This window comes from Anabrus simplex, chromosome 1 (assembly GCF_040414725.1).
Source record: "Anabrus simplex isolate iqAnaSimp1 chromosome 1, ASM4041472v1, whole genome shotgun sequence".
Taxonomy (NCBI): Eukaryota; Metazoa; Arthropoda; class Insecta; order Orthoptera; family Tettigoniidae; genus Anabrus; species Anabrus simplex.
The window spans coordinates 880,018,218-880,038,720 of record NC_090265.1 but is presented as its reverse complement, the minus strand read 5'-3'; the positions used below and the strand labels follow the sequence as shown (position 1 = coordinate 880,038,720).

The 20,503-nt window shown below is 41.4% G+C and overlaps 1 protein-coding gene across 3 annotated transcripts in view; it reads right to left on the bottom strand.

Moving 5' to 3' along the window:
* The window catches only part of LOC136874358 (non-structural maintenance of chromosomes element 3 homolog), a 165,354-nt gene that overhangs the window by 33,326 nt on the left and 111,525 nt on the right, over positions 1–20,503 (bottom strand). For 2 of the 3 annotated variants that reach the window (XR_010860256.2, XR_010860257.2), the window contains exons 6-7: positions 18,403–18,516; positions 1,613–1,691 (exon numbers count right to left, since the gene is read on the bottom strand). Coding sequence is in view for 1 of the 3 variants with exons in the window: in XM_067148000.2 (XP_067004101.2) it covers positions 1,689–1,691; positions 18,403–18,516 (117 nt within the window). In the remaining 2 variants the exon portion in view is untranslated. Of the gene's footprint in view, positions 1–1,056; positions 1,692–18,402; positions 18,517–20,503 lie in introns of those variants that run through there. The other variant, XM_067148000.2, reaches the window with a different exon arrangement.

The following is a 20,503-nucleotide window of genomic DNA, read 5'->3' as shown; positions in this document are numbered from 1 at the left end:
GAGCTCACAGCTGTGCGCCCCCTAACCGCACGGCCAACTCGCCCGGCGATATTAAAACAAACAGGTAATTCTTTTGAATTGAGAAATCCTTATTCTGCCTTCTGTTTCCCGTCATACGTGTAATATTGGAATACAATTTCAAAGTTTGTTATTTTCCATGAATTTCGCTGCAGTTTCGCGCTTATTGCAAAATAAGTAAATTTTGCTTTAAACCGGCCTTATCACTTCAATTCGCTGTAATTTGCCAAAACAAAATCACAGTTTTCTTAACCAGAATCATACAATTCATTAAGATATCTCAAAATTGCTTCAAAATTGTTTTTGTCGCATTTACTGTTAATGAAAAAAAATCATGTGTCTATATAAGAGTATTCTTTTGTTGACAGTGTTTGGAATTTTACAACAGAGCTTAAAGATGGGAAAAAATTGTCTTCCCTTTGTCCATAATAAAACAATGATTTCTGTTTATATTTTGATAGCCCCCTGATATTCACTCCTGTACCTAGATCCAATTTGGTACTAGTACTGAGAAGCACATTCCAGTGGCCTTCGAACACATAACATGGAATTAAGTTGCTGCCGTTTTATCGAAAGATAGAACACAGCTGTCACAACTTACAAAATGGCCCCTGTAGGACAGTTATCTAGGTAATAATATTCAGAAGATTTTTTTTTAAAGAAATAAGATTGCTTGCTGTTTAAAGGGGCCTAACATCTACGTCAATAGCCACTTAAAGAAATAAGGCTATTCTTTTTTTTTTGCTAGGGGCTTTACGTCGCACCGACACAGATAGGTCTTATGGCGACGATGGGATAGGAAAGGCCTAGGAGTTGGAAGGAAGCGGCCGTGGCCTTAATTAAGGTACAGCCCCAGCATTTGCCTGGTGTGAAAATGGGAAACCACGGAAAACCATCTTCAGGGCTGCCGATAGTGGGATTCGAACCTACTATCTCCCGGATGCAAGCTCACAGCCGCGCGCCTCTACGCGCACGGCCAACTCGCCCGGTAAGGCTATTCTTAACAGCTTCAGTTTTATAGGGGAATATGATCATTCAACTAGACCCAACGTTCTTGCTTTACAATTACAATACGAAAACCAGAGGAATTTAAATATTATCTACTCATATTAATATTCCAACATATAGTTAAGAACAGGGCATCTTGGATTCAGCCTAGTATAAAAATACAACTCCTGATCATGTGGCTGCCTGCAGGCATGACTAAAATGTTAATATACAACAGAAGGGGCAGCATTGTATTTATGACCACAGAACAAATCACACTGAAATTACAACTTCTAATAAACAACAAAATATTTGTTCAGTGTTCGTTAATAACACTCTGCACTTTAAATTGATTAAAACACAGCAAGGACATGGTGCATTGTGCAACACACACGGTAAAATATTAAATGGTGACTTCACTGTGCCCACCACTTGGTAACACTCATACATAAATTAAAAAACACAACAGACGTGCTTCAAATGTCAAATTTTAAGTCATCAGCACTTGTAACGAATTAAAATAAAATAAAAATTGGGATGATTATTACAATTAAAAATAAAAATACTAAAATACTGCACTACTCCCACTGACGACAAAGAAACTCACAATGATCACCGTATTCTTCTCTTTGGTTTGGAATGATGAACATATCAGATTGCATAATAGCTTCCTCGCTGTTGTGTTACTGCAAAGAAAAGAAAATAGTTTAAAATCTGATTGAAATACACACATTAAGAAAATGGAATAACACTTGGTCAAATGCTCTGTATCCCAGCAGCTTGAGACATGGTGAAAGACTGAGAAAGAGGGATAGAGTTGGTTGCTGCCAAAATATGTGTCCCCTCAAGTTAGAAAATGTACTAATGAATTTCATTTTAAGTACAGTAGTTGATTCAGAGTACTTATAATATGCACAAAGAATGTTTTCTTCTGCCTTTTATTAATAATGATTATGTTTTATTTATATTACTTATGCTCGTGAAGAAATTTGTTTCAGTAACCTAAAGCCTTGTAGGGGGCAATACGTCCGCCTGTCACCTGGCGGCTCTGGGTTCGATTCCCGGCCGGGTCAGGGTTTTTTAGTTGTAAATGATTAATATCCCTGGCCTGGGGACTGGGTGTTTGTGTCGTCCTTAACGTCCTTTCCTCACATTCAACACTCTACACTTCTGCAATTCCAATTACACGCAGGTTCATATCATATGGTGCAAGTAGGGGCAAAAGATCTCTATAGGTCGACGCCCTGAACAAATAGCATTAAAAAAACAAAAACAACAGAAACCTACAGAGGGCATGTCCCCGGGTGGCGGATACAGGGCCTACAGATATGTAGGCTGGTTTAAAGACCCCCAGAAAGAGACCTGCAGACCAACAGACAGCCCAACTCCTGGGGACCTTAAAATACTGGGTCACCCTCTCTCCAGGGGTTATAAATGTGGTGGACCCAAGCTTAGAGTAATGAGTGAAGACCTCACTGGTAATTACAGTGGTGAAGATGGATTTTGGTACAGTGCAGGTGGCAGAAGCAGCACCCTAGTACTCAGGGACAGAGAATAGTAAAAGGTATCTATCCTTTGTTAAGGGCGGGTATCAATTCAATACCTGAGAAGGGGGCAGTAGCCTTTCTCAGTATCTGCTGACAGGCTAATGTACAAGTGTCTGATGTGGGTTGTCAGACTGAACACCCTTGAGTGCAGCTGTAACAGCCTCAGCAATGCGGTAAGCAACGGGAAACTACCACATTAACCTTCCTAACATTCTGTCTATGATGGCACAGCAATTAAATGTACAATGAGTTGCCACTTCCTGAGGTGTTTATCAAAATGCAGTTGGGCCCAGCAGGGAAAAAACCAGGGCTTCACAGGTCCTTATTATAAGAAACCCCAGTATAAAGTAGCAACATGGAATTTCCAATGATTCCGAATGGAAAATTCTAAATTCCCATGGAGGGAATTAGATATTTTTCACCAATAGAGCATGTCAAAAACATATCAGATGTAGTTAGTGTCAGACCTAAGACGAAACGCTGGTTAATAGAGCAAACGCCTGAAAAGCTTTACATCTGATATGTTTTTATTTCCAATGATGTCGAAGCCTGGAAAAATGGAGATGTTAAAAGCAGAAAATATTAGACTAGGTATCCATATTCAAGGACTCTTATAAACACGTTACAGAACTTAAGCGGAATTTGTAACTTCAGGATACCGCATTATCCATTCTGGAAGCATAGCAGAACAAGGAGTGTACCAGTTGTCCTGGACCATTTGACAGCCAAGATTGTTAGTCCCCAATTAATGAAGATGTCCGTACGATCAGCACCGACTGACTTAGTTAGACTATGGATCTACACGCCAGTCTCAATCACAGATGAGGAAGTGGATGAACTCTATGAACAAATAGATGAACACAAAGTCTACAAAAGCAAGTGATAATTTATTTTAATGGGCGACTTTAATGCTTTAGTTGGAGAAGGCAGTGAAGGAAATACAGTGTAAAATTTTGGTCTAGGCAGGGAGGAATGAACAAGGCCAACGACTAGTTTAATTTTTCCGTGAGGCCCACCCACGCAGGAGGTATACCTGAAAAAATCCTGACGACAGAAGACATTAGCAAAATGATTACACTGTTGTCAAACATAGGTACCAGGAATCAACTATGAAAGTCCCTTGCATATCCTGGTGTAGACATTAACTCTGACCATTCACTGGTTTCAGCAAAATCAACGTATGGTTTAAAAAGCTAGGAAGTTTCAAGATGATCAAGAAGAGGAACAATGAGATACTATGAAATCCATTACAGAAGGAAAAATATCAACTAGAAATAAGCAGAAGGCAAAGAGAAATTCCCATACAAACCAAGATGGTGCAAACTACGAGACAATGTCTACAATGTGGAAAAAGAAGTATTAAAATCTTCAGAGCCAGCTGCAAGAAAACCTTGGGTCATGGTAGAAATATTGGAAAAGATCAAAGAGAAATAAAAATGAAAATCAGTAACTACAGAGCAAAGTGAAAGGAACCATTAGGAACTTAAGAATAAAGTTCAAAATCATGTAGAGAAGCCAAAAGTCAATGGTATGATGAACAATTCAAAGATGTGGAGGAAATGATTAAAGTGGTAGGTGCACAAAAATTAACACACAGAGCGTGGGCACCGTACTATTACATTTCAAGGTAACTTTCTGAAACTGCGGCGAGCGTAATACTACGTCGTTCAATTTCTCGCGCTTTGTGTTGAAGACAAACGTAATATTACAGCTCTGGCACTCCCATGCGGATGCCAGTAAGCATGAAGTTGCACATACTATCGCTAGATAACACCACATCACTGTTTAGTGGAAGAATATCGATCTGTTTGAAGGCAAGCAAACTCGTGAAAGGAGCTTCCCACTTAAAGTTGTTTGTTATTGTTTGTTCTGCACGTGGCTTGTGTTGAGCTTCATTTGGATCGACATGGCTCAGAAACAGAAAGAACAGTTATTGGAGGAAGTTGCATCGTTTGCTGAAAGAGCAAAATCACTGTCGCTGTTTGCAGATGGTTCACACTGGACCTAGCGGGATGGAACAGAACATCGGCTTAGACCAGTCCTGTGAGCCAATCAATTTTCTTTTCTACGCACTTCATCAATATGGACATGATGAACATTGAACACAAGGAAAGAGCAGACTAATTTATATGCACGTCAACGACTAACTAAACTTTGGTCGCAAAGTAAATTAAGTCCCAATTCGCGATTTACGCAGTGAAGTACTGTTACTAATGCAGAGATGAAAAGTTTCTTGCAATTTTATTGCATATGTGTATTAGCCTGCATATGATGATAGAGAATCATTGGAGCACAGATCCAGTTCTCAGTTATAATTTTTGTCCCAATGTATTATCCAGGGACAGGTTTCTGAACATTCTGAATAACCTACCCGTAAATGGGTACATACCTTCATCAATAGTTACAGCTTCTCCTGGGCAATATGTCTCTCGAAATTTAGCAACTAATTTATTCAGGAGAGGCCAAACTTTATGCAGAGCATTGTATCCTAATTTGTCTGCTTTCTTCTGACTAGTATTGTCAGATACGTGGAACATGGAGAGAATAAAGTTAACAGCTTGCTTCCTGAAGGTGCAATTTACTTTGTTAAGTTCGAGAATTCAAAGCCGCTTCCTGTTATCCCGCAACATCTCCAACCGACCTCCTGACTTACCTGTGTTGGAAATTACTATCTTTTCATAAGGGATGACACAGAACATTATCAGGTCTGGGGGAAAAATGTGATGACACTTATGTGGCAAAACAAAAATTTGTGACATGATAAGTGAGGTATTTTTATATAGATTTGATGCTTGTTGCTTTAAGGGGCCTAACATCGAAGGTCATCGGCCCGTAATGGAATGAGATGAACGACATGATATGTGATAGTTAAAATTTTAAAATGTATCCACTGACTAGAGTTAAAAAAATGGCGATGAAGAAAAATGAGTATGAGATTAAAACAATCAGTGGATCTAATTCGCAATGCCTTATTTTCTAATAAAATAAGAGAGAATACAGGAAACAAATGAATAAGGCATTAAAAAAAATCAAAAATCAAAATCTCTTTATTTGCAAATGAGGTGTCCACCTCGGTGGCAAATGGTACACTAAAATACATCATTGTCAAGCACTATATATGAAATTAACAAGAGAAGAACATAATACAACATTATACAATTACGCTAACAATTTTTTCTATTAAACACACAGCTCATCCTTAATAAATTTATATTGCTTACAAAATTCTACTTATATCCTCTGTACTACTTACAAATATAGTCAACTGATATACAGTATGTGGAATTACTTCAAATGATACTATACAACTGGTATAAGATTAAACTTAACATTGCATTTATTTACTTTATTTTTTTTACCCATTCTGGAACCTAAGTAGCATAACGACCTGCTGAGTCTTAACCAGAGCCCCTTTTGCCACCACTTTTCAGAGTTCCTGAAGGGCCTTCACAGCTACCATAGCGGTCCCAGGGCCCTCGAAGTCCCCACTGTACTTCACCCCTACAGGCAGTCCCCTACTTTGGCTGTCCAAACTCGATAGACCAGGGGATGGAATTAATTTATTCACACACATTTTTTTATTTACAATAACCTGCTCTGGTCGAATCCCCTTTAACACTTCATTTATTTTCTCTGTTGCTGTTTATTCTTTTTTTGAATATCTGTACAGATTTTGGAAAAGGATCAAACACTACCCAAATGACAGGAAAAGCGGGACTGAGAGAAGCTGAGAAATTTGAAAGAAAGATCCTTCGCAAAATAATGGGTCCAAAGATTGTGGATGGACAGTATAGGCTGCGAGGAAGGGAAGAACTTTACCGAGACAATGAAAGGCTAACTGAGTCCATGAGAAAATGGAGACTTAAATTCTATGGGCATTTATTTAGAATGGATGAGAAGAGACTAACGAAAAGGATTTTCACAATACTAGACAGCAGACCTAAAGTGTCGGACAAATGGTTCAGGGAGGTGAGAAAGGATCTAAGACAGGTGGGACTAAATTCGGAAGACATCTCAAACCGAACTAAGTTTAGGTCAGTGATCGACAGATTTCAGGGATTCCATGACGAACCAAAACTTAACCGTGGGTGGACGGACGAAAGAAGACAGGCTGCCAGAGAGAGGATGCTGAAGTTCTGGGCTGTGAGGAAGGCTTCCAGAAACATGTAATTGTTATCTAACGTGGTCTCTAATGGCCGTAAACGAAAAAATATATATATATACATACTACCCCTGGTAAACTGTTCCACTCCTTCACACCCTTCCCAATGAATGAAAATTTACCCCAATCGCTTCTGCTAAGATTCCTTCTAATTTTATATTTGTCGTCTGTCCTGCCGATATAATTATTTCCAACTGAAGCCTCTGACGGATATCTCCCCATGCTTCTTGTCTTGTATAGGCTCTATATAAGCCTGTAAGTCTAGTTATCTCCCTTCTCTTACTTAAAGTTTCCCACCCTAGTTCCTTTAACATTTCTGATACACTACTCTTTCTCCTGAAATCCCCTGTTACAAATCTTGCTGCTTTCCTCTGCACACTATCTATTTCTTTTATTAGGTATTCTTGGTGAGGATCCCAAACACTGTTTGCATATTCCAATAATGGACGAACCATACTTAAGTAACTTTTTTCTTTTAATTCTTTATTGCATCCTTTAAGTAGCCTCATTATGACATTAAAACAATCAGTGGATCTAATTTGCAATGCCTTATTTTCTAATAAAATAAGAGAGAATACAGGAAACAAATGAATAAGGCATTAAAAACATAAATCTCTTTATTTGCAAATGAGGTGTCCACCTCGGTGGCAAATGGTACACTAAAATACACTAAAATACATTATTGTCCCAACAATGTCATCAACATGACCCTTCCAGTGCAAATTGCTTTCAAATCTCACGCCTAAGTATTTGCACTTGCCATCTTTTGGGATAACTACCTCATCCAAAGTATATTCAAATTCAGTTTTAAAGCTCCTGTTTGTAAAAGTTGTAACAGTTGATTTGCCTCCATTAACCTTCATATTATTTTCTTCACCCCATTGTTGAATACTTTCAAGGTCCCTTTGTAATTCTGAACAATCCTCAATGTTATTTATTTCCCTATAAACAATTATGTCATCTGCATACAATCTTATAAGTTATATTGTTCCTTAAATCATTTGCGTATATTAAGAAAAGTAACGGACCAATTATACTACCCTGTGCAATTCCCTTCCAAACTTTCTCTTCCTGCGATTATTTCCTACTTGGACTTTCTGAACCCTTGAATTTAGAAATGTTTTTATCCAACGTGAACCCTTACGTCCAATCCTATTCCCTCCAATTTCTTTAATAATATTCCATATTCCACTCTATCAAAGGCTTTGGAAAGATCTATGACTGCAATCTAACTGACCTCCTGAATACAATTGATCTGATATGTCCTGCTGAAATCCCACTAGTTGTGCCTCACAAGAAAATTTCTTTCTAAATCCATACTGGCTCCTCATGAACCAATTTTTATCATCACATATCCCTCTGATGTACTTTGATATTAAACTCTCCAGTATTTTACAAACTATACTGGTCAGGCTGATTGGTCTGTAGTTCTCTGGTTTCCTTTTATCACCCTTTCCTTTATAAATTGGTATTATTATAATAGATTCCTTCCATTCCTTTGGTACTACACTATTATTTATGACATAGTCAAAGAGAAATTTTAAATAAGGCACTATGTACCACCCCATTGTCTTTAATACCTCCCCAGTAATTTGATCACTTCCTGCTGCTTTTCCTTGCTGAAGCAGTTGGATTTCTCTGAATATATCTTCATTTGTGAATGAGAAGCTTCTTGTTTCCCTCTGTGTCTCTCTCTCTATATCTTCTGTTTCGGTTTCCAACTCCTGGCAATCATCTACTGAATTCCCTACTAAATAGGTTTGCTTTTTCAGTATCTGTTAAACAGTGTTCACCCCCTTCTCCCACCATTGTAGGAATTTGGATTCCTTTTCCTTTTTTATTCCTGATATATGAATACAGCTTTTTCCATTTCCCTTTGTGGACATTACCCTCTTGAAGTATGCCATTCATATAATCCTCTTTTGCTTCCTTTTTCACTCTATTCAGTTTCCTCAATAGCTGTTTTCTAGTTTCTGTACTCTCCCCACCCTCTTTGATTTTCCTGTTTACTATTCTACATTTTTTTTTTCTTTCTTATTTCCCTTGAATAATAAACACGGTCTGATGTCATTTTACCTTTCGTAACAGGTACAAATCTCTTCTCTCCTTCCCAAATGATTCCTTTAAATTTAGCCCAAAGTGTATCCACATTACTCCCTTCACTTATCCAACAACTGAATTGCGATTTAAGGTAAGTCCCAAATTCATCAACTTTAGTTTTTCTGTATAATTTCTTGTCTTGTGTAACTCTCTTATTAAGCCTTTTTGGTACGAGTCCTACATCCATTATTACAGCCTTATGGTCACCTTTTCCTTCAATTATCTTGTTTTATCAACAATTTCCCATGGTTTAACCAATAATACATCTAGTAAGTTATTGAGAAGAGTCAGTTCTTGTACTACCTGTGTAAATCCTCCCTCCCAAATTAACTCATTTGCCAGTTTCTGTTCATGAGCTTCACTTGCAGCTCCATTCCATTCAACTTCAGGCAAATTTAGATCTCCCCCAATTATTACCATATCATTATTATTATTTTTATGAGTATAATCTATTATTTTCTCAAATATTTCCATGTCTCTTTCCTCTCTTCCAGGCCTGTATGTTCCTATAATTCCCACCTCCTTCATATTATCACAAACTAATTTTATCCCTAATATTTCATCCCTTTCATCGGTAAACCATTCATGTGAACAACAAGTTTCCTTCACCAGAATAAACCCCCCCCCCTCCTCCCTTTTCATCTCCTCGGTCTCTACGATAGACTGTGTACTCTTCTGGAAATACTTCTCTATTACCCACCCCTTCTCTCAACCACGATTCCACTCCTATCACCACATCAGGATCATAAGATTCCATCAATGTACCGAATTTTAATTGTTTATTTACTACACTTTGACAGTTTACCAACAGCAATCTCAGACCCCCTTCCTCCCTAAAACTTGACTGTTGCAATTGGGTAACTTGAAATTCCTTACTTTCCTGAGTTTCATTTTCTAGTTGACTGAGCCAGCTTGAAGTACAGCTGGCTCTATCTACTAGTTTTCCTGGTCAGTATTATAACTCAAGGGAGTTGCCTGTTTTACAGTACATATCTTAAGATTAATAAAACCTAGAACAATATTTGCTATCTTTCATTTACCTGAATTGTTTAGATGGAGGCCATGTTTTGTATAACAGTATCTCTCGAAACTGCTGCATTCAATAACCTGAGTATTCCGAAAATGTTTACAAATCTTAACAATATCCGTATTGACCTTGTCCACTTCAATGTTCACACACGAGTCTCTACTCAAATCATGCCTGTGGGGCACGTTCACTACAAAGACGTTAGTGTGGGTCAGCTTCCCTAGTGTATGTTTAAGTTGTGATCTTACATTCTTGGCGTCGTTGTGAGCTATGTCGTTCGTCCCACCGATGATAAGCTCTGCATTGCCGCTCCCGAAGTTCCTAGTTGCTTCTTCTACGTTTTCCAGGACACTGCTGATAGAAGCTCCTGGATATATTTCTCCGGTTGCTGCTATATTCTCGTCGTTTATCATTCCCGCAATTCCCCTTCCTTGGCTATCACCAAACACAGCTACCTTTGCTGATTTAAGCCTAACTGGGTCTTGAATCTGAAATCTACGCCTAAATTTTAACCTCGGCACGCCAACGGCAGCGGATCGCGATGATTTGCTTTCACGCACGATCACTTTCTTCCAGAATTAAATTATTTAGGGCAGAAAACCTATTTCTGATGTTTATTTCCGGAAATTCAGTTGTAGATTTTTTCTTAGCCAGCCATCCATGAACTACTTGACACCACGTGCTCGAGTTTGTTACTGGTACCGGTATATCACGCGAAGAATGGTCAGTCCCAAATTCTAGTAATCGCAGTCTTTCTTTTAATTCTTGATTTTCAACTGTAAGAACCTCATTGTCCTTTTGTAGAATGTTTATAATTTTTAATGCACTTTTGTATTCCTCACTGATTGTTTCCGGTGCTTCATCGTCAACGCCGTCGCCAACTACAACATTCCGAACACTGCTCACAAATCCAGTCAACATTTTCATTAGTTTTTAAGTCTCTAGGGGAATTTCCACACTTATAATGCCACCATCGATCACATGAATCAGACAACATTCCATTTTTCACTAATCTTCGACATTTTCTACATTTTTAGTCACATTTTACGGTTAATTTACTCGGAGGATAAAACACTACGTCATCATTACCGGGCGTCATTTAGGCCTGGTAGTACAGATATATATACATAATTTACGCTAGACGTTGAAATAACACATTAAAATACGCAACACAACCTGAAATGAAGTCAATGGGATAAAAGCGCAATTGACACAAATACACTAGGACAAAGCACATCATTACACACGATAAAACAGACCACTATCCCTCATAAAGCGGATGACGAGGTCTGCTGACTGCTCGTCATCTCGCAAGATACGGGAGACAGCACTTGAGAGGTTAAGACTACGGCGAAGATCGACCAGGTCCATACACTCCGTAAGGATGTGCACCACGGTAAGATGATTGCCGCAGGTACACACCAGAGGGGGTTCTCCTTTCAAAAGATGCGAGTGAGTCAGGATACCGTGGCCGATCCGAAGACCACATAATACCACAGCTTCCCTCCGCGAAGCCCAAAGGGAAGTCCTCCATACCTTCGTTGTTCTTTTTATCGCTCTCAGCTTATTTGGAAGTGGAATGGCCTGCCACTCCATCTCCCAATGGGACATAACCAGATGTCTCAGATGAGTGAGAATATCACTTGCTGAAACCTTGAAAGGCAACGGGGGCAGTGTAACTGCCTCCTTGGCAGCCTTATCTGCTAATTAATTTCCCTCTACACCCATGTGGCTTGGGAGCCACATAAAAGTGATTCTGGTGCTGGCATCCGAACACCCGGCCAGCAGGTCCTGGACCCACTGCACCAGAGGGTGTCGAGGGAAACAAGTATCAATAGACCGGAGTGAGCTCAAGGAGTCAGTACACAGAAGAAAGTGTCGGCGTCCATTGGACAGTGTGTACCGAAGAGCTTCACAGATGGCATAGAGCTCTGCTGTGTACACACTACAGGTTTCCGGGAGAGCAAAAAGAAACATCATTGCCGACAGTGAACGCACCGCCCACCTTCGTTTCTGTCCTTGAACCATCTGTGTAGACGACGACTGAACCTGGATAGCGGCCAACAACGGACAGAAAGAGCCTTCGATAAATCGAAGGGTCCGTGTTTTCTTTTGGGCCAGTGTGCAGATCCAGGATTATTTCAGGTCGTCGTACTACCCACGGAGGTACCCCACTTGGTTTTCTGACAAGTCAAGGAACCGAAGGTACGTGAAATAATCTGTAACCGCTATCCAAGCGTATTCCAACCGGCAGCGGTGCTCGAGGACAGGCAGCGTACAGCAAACGGTTGAAACTGTTGAACACGCAAGGATAGCTTGGATGAAGTGGCATCTGTCGCAAATTTGCAGCATACGTAAGTAGGCGCTGCTGGCACCTCAGGTGTAAAGGCAGCACACCAGACTCAGTGAGCATGCTGGCAATGGGGCTTGTATGAAAAGCTCCCATCGCCAACCTAACCCCGCTGTGGTGGATGCTGTTCAACTTCGCAAGAACGCTTGATCTTGCTGAGCCATATGCTGCACTGCCGTAGTCTAGCCGAGATAAAATATGTGCCCTATAGAATCGTAGGAGCACCGTGCGGACAGCCCCCCAAGAAGTGCTGCTAAGACACTTCATGATTTTCAGCTTCTTAGTACATTGCACTTAACTGCCGCACATGTGGTTCCCACAATAATTTGCTATCGAAAAGGAGCCCAAGAAATTGGTAAGTGTCAACAACTGGAAGAACGACATTTCCTAGAGAAATGTTCAGGATGTGGGTGAAGAGTATGTTGACGACAAAAGTGGACAACAGAGGTCTTTGTGGTAGAAAACCGAAAGCCATGTTCTAAGGTCCACTGCTCCACCCTCCTAATAGCTTGCTGTAATTGTTGCTCCGTGACTGCCATATTACGCGAGCTATAGTGCAGAGCAAAATTGTCCACATATAGCGGCGGTATTACTGCTGAACCAGCAGCAGTGACAATACCGTTTATGGCAATCGCGAACAAAGTGACACTAAGAACCGATCTCTGTGGGACTCCATTTTCTTGAACATGGTATTGTGAGTATGTCCTCCCTACTCGGACACGGAATAGCCAGGGGGACAAAAAATTCGCAAGAAAGACCGGCAAGTGACCTCAGAACCTCCATTGATGCAGGACTGAAAGGATACCATATCGCCATGTGGTGTCATAGGCCTTTTGTAAGTCAAAGAAAACAGCTACCAAATACCGTTTGCGGAGAAACGCATCCTAGATAGAGCTCTCCAGGCGTACCAAGTGGTCAATGGTCGAGCGAGCGGCTCAAAAACCACATTGGTACTCGGACAAGAGACCTTGTTTCTCCAGACACCACACGAGTCGGCGATTTACCGTCCTCTCAAATAGCTTACACAGGCAGTTTGTAAGACAAATCGGTCTATAACTTCCTGCATACTTAGGATCTTTGTCAGGCTTGAGGACAGGAATGGCTATGCCCTCTCACCACTGAGATGGAAACTCACCCTCTATCCAGATTCGGTTGAACACACGAAGGAGATATAGTAGACTATGATCATTAAGGTGTTTCAACATCTGGTTATGGATGTTGTCCGGTCCAGGAGACGTGTCCTTGAAAACCGCTAAGGCCCTCCGGAGTTCCCACTCCATTAAGGGCACGTTAGAGTCCTCTGAAGCTCGAGTGGCAAAACTAAGGTGATGACTTCTGCCTCCCGCTTCAGAGCGAGGAAATCACGATGGTAATTCCCGGAGCCAGATACATCCGCGAAATGACTAGCTAGATGGTTAGCAATCGTGAGAGGGTCAGTGGTGACACTGCCTGCAATGGAAATTCCCGGTACAGGAGATGATCCTTGGATACCCGAAATCTGTCGAAGCTTAGTCCACACTTGAGATGATGGAGTATGTGACGTCATAGACGACACATCTCTTCCATGAAGCCTTCTTACTTTGGCGGCGAATAAGAACTCGCGCCTTAGCGCGGAGTTTCTTAAATGTTACCAAGTTGGCCGCAGTAGGCTGTCTACGGAAAAGTTTGTGAGTGTAACGGCGTTCTTTGATAGCCGCAGCTATTTCTTCGTTCCACCAAGGAACGAGTTTTCGACTTGGAGTCCCCGAGAAGAACGGAATGGACTCCTCAGTAGCAGCAAGAATAACATGGGTGATGTAAGTTATTTCCTCACCAACGGTCCACCTGATCTCGTTAAAGACAGCTAGTGATGTATAATTTGGCCAATCTGCATGCTTAAGAATCCATCGAGGCTCTCCATCGAGGGGGAGCCTCGATGGATTTTTGGTTCAACAAAGTAAGGATAATGGGGAAAAGGGTCACTGTCACAGAGATCATCGTGTGTATTCCATCGAAACAGCGGAACCAACGTTCGGCTGCATAGACTTACATCTATGCGAGAGTATGTGCCGTAACGTACACTGAAGTGTGTTGGTTCCCCTGTGTTCAAAATACATAAATCCAGCTCTGTTACTAATCTTTCCAGCTCTCTTCCCTGGGGGCAAGGCGTCTCAGAGCCCCTTATGGGGTGATGGGCGTTAAAATCGCCCAATAAGAGGAAGGGAGGTGGAAGCTGATCTACAAGATCAGTGACATCATTTATGTTAAGAGGCTGGCCTGGTGGAAAATAAACGTTACACAATGTTGCTGTGACAGGCAGCGGTACCCGAACCGCAATTGCTTCCAGTGGGGTCCTTAGAGGGACCTCTTCGCAATAAGTATCAGAACAGACAAAAATACCCACACTACCATACGCCTGGTGGGCATAATATCGTTCTGTCGATTATAGTGTGTAATTTCTCAAGACCGTATGATGACCTGCTCTGAAGTTCGTCTCCTGAATACAGACTATACTCGCTTTGTACTCACTAATGAGCTGACATAGCTCAGCAAGATGCCTGTCATAACCATTACAATTACACTGTAACAGTGCCATATTGTAGTGTGGACTTCTGAAGTTTAGGTTAGAAGCAGCGTAATGCTACCTAACCTACAATCACATCCCCATCCGAAGATGGAGATAAATGCTCCATGTGCAGCACCTCGTCACCAGACGAGGTGATGCAGGCCTTGAATTTCTTCGACGTAGTCCGGGGGGCGGGGGTTTCTTCCTACGAGGGAAGCATGCAGGTCTTCCAAGCGGAGGACCTGCTGGTGCAGACTCAGGCCCTCCAGGTAGAGGGCGTGAGGCCCCATTCATAGGAGAAGTGGAAGAACGCCTAGTAAGGGCGCTCGTCTTCCCCGCCGTCAACTCTTGTTTGGACGGGCTGGGAGATGATTTCCCAGCCCTGGTCGACGATGCTGCCTCCGCCAGCTTAGGCGCGGCTTTCGCCGACCTCGTAGGGGAAGGAGACGTTGTCTTCTTCCCCTTCTGTGCCGGCGTACGTTTCTTAGCCGGCACAGGCTTATTGGTGGTCGAAGGCCGGGATGGACCCGCCTTCGAGTTCGTTCTTTTTGCAGCGCTACTCCCTGGAGCAACTGCCGCCTTGGGCGCAGCGATCTTCTGGATAGGTGTTCCAGTTGAAAATGACGAACCTGGGAGAGACTGAGCTATCATGCTGAAGTCTAGTGTCTTGGCCGGTGCATTCAGAGAATTAAACTTACAGCACGCTTCCTGGTAGGAAAGACCATCCAGGGTCTTGATCTCCTGAATCTTCTTCTCACTCAGATAGGTCGGACAGTTCCGATCTCGAGGAGAATGAAGACCAGAGCAGTTAGTGCACTTGTACGCAGGTGTGCACTCCTCCGCACCGTGAGCTAGTTTCCCACATGTACCATACACAGACTGATTAGAACAACGAGATACCATGTGTCCGAATCTCTGGCATTGATAGCATCGCATAGGAGGTGGGATGTACAGCCTCACATTACAATGATAGGTTGTTACCTTGACTTTTTCTGGCAACACTGACAATTTGAAGGAGACTATGAATGCACCCGTGGCAATGTCTTCACCGTTGACTTTGCGTGTGATACGCCGGACGTGGGTCACGCCACGGTGCTTCATGTCTTCCATCAATTCATCGTCAGTGTTCAGGATGATAATTATCACAGTGGAAAATAACTCCACGAACCAGATTCAAGGTTTTGTGCTCTTCCACTTTGACGGGGATGTCGCCAAAGTGGTCACACTTAAGCAACCGATCTGTTTGGATCGCAGTGCTTGCCTTTAAAAGCAAACCACCATTGCGCATTTTCTTAAGGTCCTCAAGTTCACCGTAGACACCTTCAATGTGGCGAATGAATAGAATTGATTTCATCAGCTTGAAATCGTGCCCATGGATTCTGGTAACAACCAGGAACCTAGGGAAGCCTGAACCCAGACTAATTCGCTGCGCTTGTTCCCAAGGGGTTGCCCCCCTTAGGGAATCAAGTGTTAAAGACTTGGGTAGCGAACTACCCGAGGTGGCAGGCGGAAGTGGTTTCGATGCCATGCCCGAAATCATCCTCCCCAAATGCCACCCACTCCGATCAGGGGGCCCTGTAGCCGAACCAAGCAGCCAAGGCAATACCCACGTGGTCGTAGCAGGTACTGCCCGGGGTCCGATGTTGGACGATGCCTAATACGGGATCACTGAGGCAATGAGCACTAGGACTCCCTTCCTGCAGTCACCCGCAATAGCATGTACCCCATAGTGTGTACAGAGCACTATATATAGGAAAAATAAATAAAAATAATTAAGAAGAATATGTCCTCTGGCATTCGGCTGTGTGGGGACCTGCGTTGTCAGGTGGATACTATTGCCCGGGTACATGACAATCCCCCCCGCCGCTTCCTGGGTGGTTACCGACACGGGCTTTCGAGCATAGTCGCACACGTAGGAGCTCGATTGCTGAGCAGCACGCACATCAACAATTTAGAATGGTCTACATCTAACCCTCAAAAAACAATAAAAAATAAAGAGGGGTCCATGGCCGTATGACCCTTTAAGTTGCCTTCTACGACAGGCAGGGATTACCTATGAATGTATTAAACTCCTCCCATCCACAGGAGGTCCAACACATTTTACCAAACCACAATCCATGTCCGCACCTAGGTCGCCCCTTTTTGTCGCCTCATAGGACAGGCAGGAGATACCGTGGGTGTATTCTACATGTGCATCCCCCACCCGCAGGGGGTAGTGTGTTTGGTCCGCGAGAGGTATTTTATTTCCCTCAAGTCCGCCGGCAAGCCGGTTAGGACACCCCAATCCGCCACCTGGGACGCGCCACGTGGGAGTATCACCTCTCCCCCTGCTATGCCAGCGTAGTAGGTTCGTGGTTATATAGATTTAATAAGGGGTAATTGGGACATGCTATGCGAGAAAACATCCTAATGGAATACACAAAGGAGGTTGTACAGGATTTGATTATGACGACTTCTAATGAATGGCACCAGAAATTTAAAGGCAAACCATGTAGTTGTTATTAATTTTATTATAATTCCGATAGACAAAGTTGGATACAAAAAGAGGTTTTTGATGAAAGGGTGAGAGGGAAAGTCAAGAACTCCTTGAGAAATTTAGATGACACTTATAAAAATAATTAACTCTAAAAAATGGGGAGATCCTAACAAAGGATTGCACCAAATTGGTGGAAATCCAACATTTCTCAATTCGAAATGGTAGACAGTCATTATCATCTGTTACTGTCTGCGGGTGAATTTGTAGACAAGGTTTCAGGCTCATGATAAACAAAAGCTCTGACGAATTTGAACTCATTTCAGATAGAGGAAAATTTCTATTCCCCCCCACACCCCTTCCAAGTGCTGGTGATTATTGTTTTAAGAAGAAGTACAACTAGGCAACCATTCTCTATGTAACACTAATCAGAGGGAGAAAATGGAAGGGATACGACACTTCAAAAACTGAAGATATCGGCCAAAGGAAGACAAGGGCCACAAAGGGCGTGAAAATGAGACTCCCTAGCCCTTGCAAACCAAATAGTGTCAGGGTCGGAAAAGAACAAGAGTTGACCAAGAGAGGTCGGTTGTAACACTTCATTAAAATATGTCATTCAAGGAAAGCCAACTTCGTGGATAACGAACAACACTCACGCGATCAAAGAATATGGGTTAAACCACAACACGCGAACGGAGCAGAACAAAGAATATGCGGAGCAGAGCATGTTGACACCTAAGATTCACATGAAAGAACTCTTATTCCGGCTTTAAATTCAATTCCAATGACAACACAAACATCACACGGTTAAAAGTACCAATCATATCAAAGAATGAGTTATCGACAATCAGGGACTTGCCTTCGACCCACGCAAACAATCGATTGTACGGAAGTGGCGTGATTATCGAATGTTAACATTCGAAACTTTTGTCTGCAAAGTCGTAAAACCGTAAAATGCTGCAACTTCCATAAATTTTACGGATAAACCGTAAAAGTTGGCAGGTATGTAATACCCTCACTCCAACCTTTCTTTGCCAAATTTGAAAAAAAGAATTGGGTATTATTTGTGTCCATATGGTATTATATTGTTAAAGAGTATTTTTCATTCACATTCAAAAGTACTGGGATCTCACTATGGCCTGTATGCTACTGACTTGGATCAAATGTTCTAAGACAATCAATCAGTTCCTCACCGCACTGTTGTTCCTCACTGCACTATCTGCTAATTCTGAATGCAATGTCTCCTCCTGCTCCTTCACTTCTGCCAGCTGAGTAAAGTAGAGGTCAGCTTTATCATCACCATTTACCTGAAATGGGACAAAGATCATAGCAAAGGTTATTTTTTATTTCATGGCACTTATTATCATCCTTCAAATCATTTGAAGAGGAAAATAAAAAATAAAACCCAGGAAGCTAGGAAGGAGGGTAATACAAACAAGATCTCTTGTTGACATTCAAAGACAATTAATCAATAAACCTGTGAGAAACAGGGCTGTAATAGGGTTGCCTCGTCAATATAATTACATCTGGACAGAGGAACCAACAGGGAGACAAGGACAAACTGAAAACAAGAAAGAACTAGAACAAGCTCCAAATTTCCAATCAATGGTGGTATGTCCTTCTGTATTTTCATGTTTGTCCATGGAACTCCTATCTGCGGTTCCCACAGTCAGAATGAGACCATCAGCATATTAATACAGCAAAAGTCCACTACAGCGAGTACAGCATATAGAGAGAACCCCATTGTACCGACAGTTTCTTTCTGTCCCTTGAAAATTCCTACATTAAACTGTATATTATTTATCCTTTGGTTACAGCGAGAGCCTCATCACTGATGCATCCGTTATTATGAGCGATTAAGCGTGCAATACTTTTTCTGCTATTGCTATTTATACAGTTCAGCAATTATAATGAATGGACTCTCTATCTTTGGTATAGTTTTATCGCTACGTGCATTAGCAAGCTCTCTCCTCAACATTCAAAGGAATTTATCGAAAAACCTGTGAAACAGGACTGTAATAGGTTTGCCTTGTCAATATAATTACAGTACATCTGGACAGAGCGACCAATACAAAGACAAGGACAAACTTAATACAAGAAAGGAGAAGAACAAGCTCTAAATTTCCACTCGCTGCTGACATACCCTTCTGTGTTTTCACGTCTGTCCTTGTAACTTCTTTAGGCTGTTCCCACAGTCTGAATGAGCCCATCAGTATGTTAATACAGCAGAAGTCCACTACAGCGAATACAGCATACAGCGAGACCCCGGTTGTACCAGCAGTTCCTTTCTGTCCCTTGAAAATTCCTATATTAAACTGTATTATCCTTCGGTTACAGCAACAGCCCTATCGTTGATGCATCCATTATTATGATCGATTAAGCATGCATTTTTTTTTTTTCCATTACTGATATCTATGCACTCCAGCAATTACAGTATATTGAATGCAACTGATTATCTTCGGTACCGTTTTCTCGCTATGTGCATTAGCGGGCTCTCCCGTTGATATTCAAAGGCAATTTATCGAAAAACTTGCGAGACTTGTCAATACAGTTACGTACAAATACAGTAAAAGTCTGCTATAGCGAGTACGGTATATAACGAGAACCCCTTTATAATAGCAACTTTTGTATGCCCCTTCAAAATTCCTATATGAAACTGTGTATTATCCTTCGGTTACAGCGAGAGCCTTACCATTGATGCATCTGTTATTATGAGCGATTAAGTGCGCACAAATTTTTCCGTTACAGTTATTTATACACCCCAGCGATTATATTACATGCGGTTGTTTATAAGTTTCATTTCCGTATTGATAGATATTACTTTACAATAAACAATATATATGTGAGTCTCCACCTTATCAATACAAATTTATTTTACATTAAGCAGGTAAATATAGTCAAGACTAGTTTCGACCCCTAGGGGGTCATCCTCAGTTGACATGCATTAAAAATGTATTATTTACAAAAACATCACATTGTGGTAAAAGCTTAATTAATATGAAACGATTATTAATGTTGGTATGTCTGGTACATGATTGACTAGTGTGCATCATCCATGAAGACACATATTATTTTTTATGCTACTACCATCTAATTTTTTAGGTTATACAATGTGGAATATACATACATTTGTGCAACTCAACAATGTACATTTAAAGTTGGTTCATAAATTACACAAATTGGCTATTGATTAGTCATAGAAAATGTAGGACATTGGTTTGAACACTTTTTGACTGGAATATCAATGTAACACCTTACTGGCATATATCTTAGATGCTAAAATCAGTATGTAAA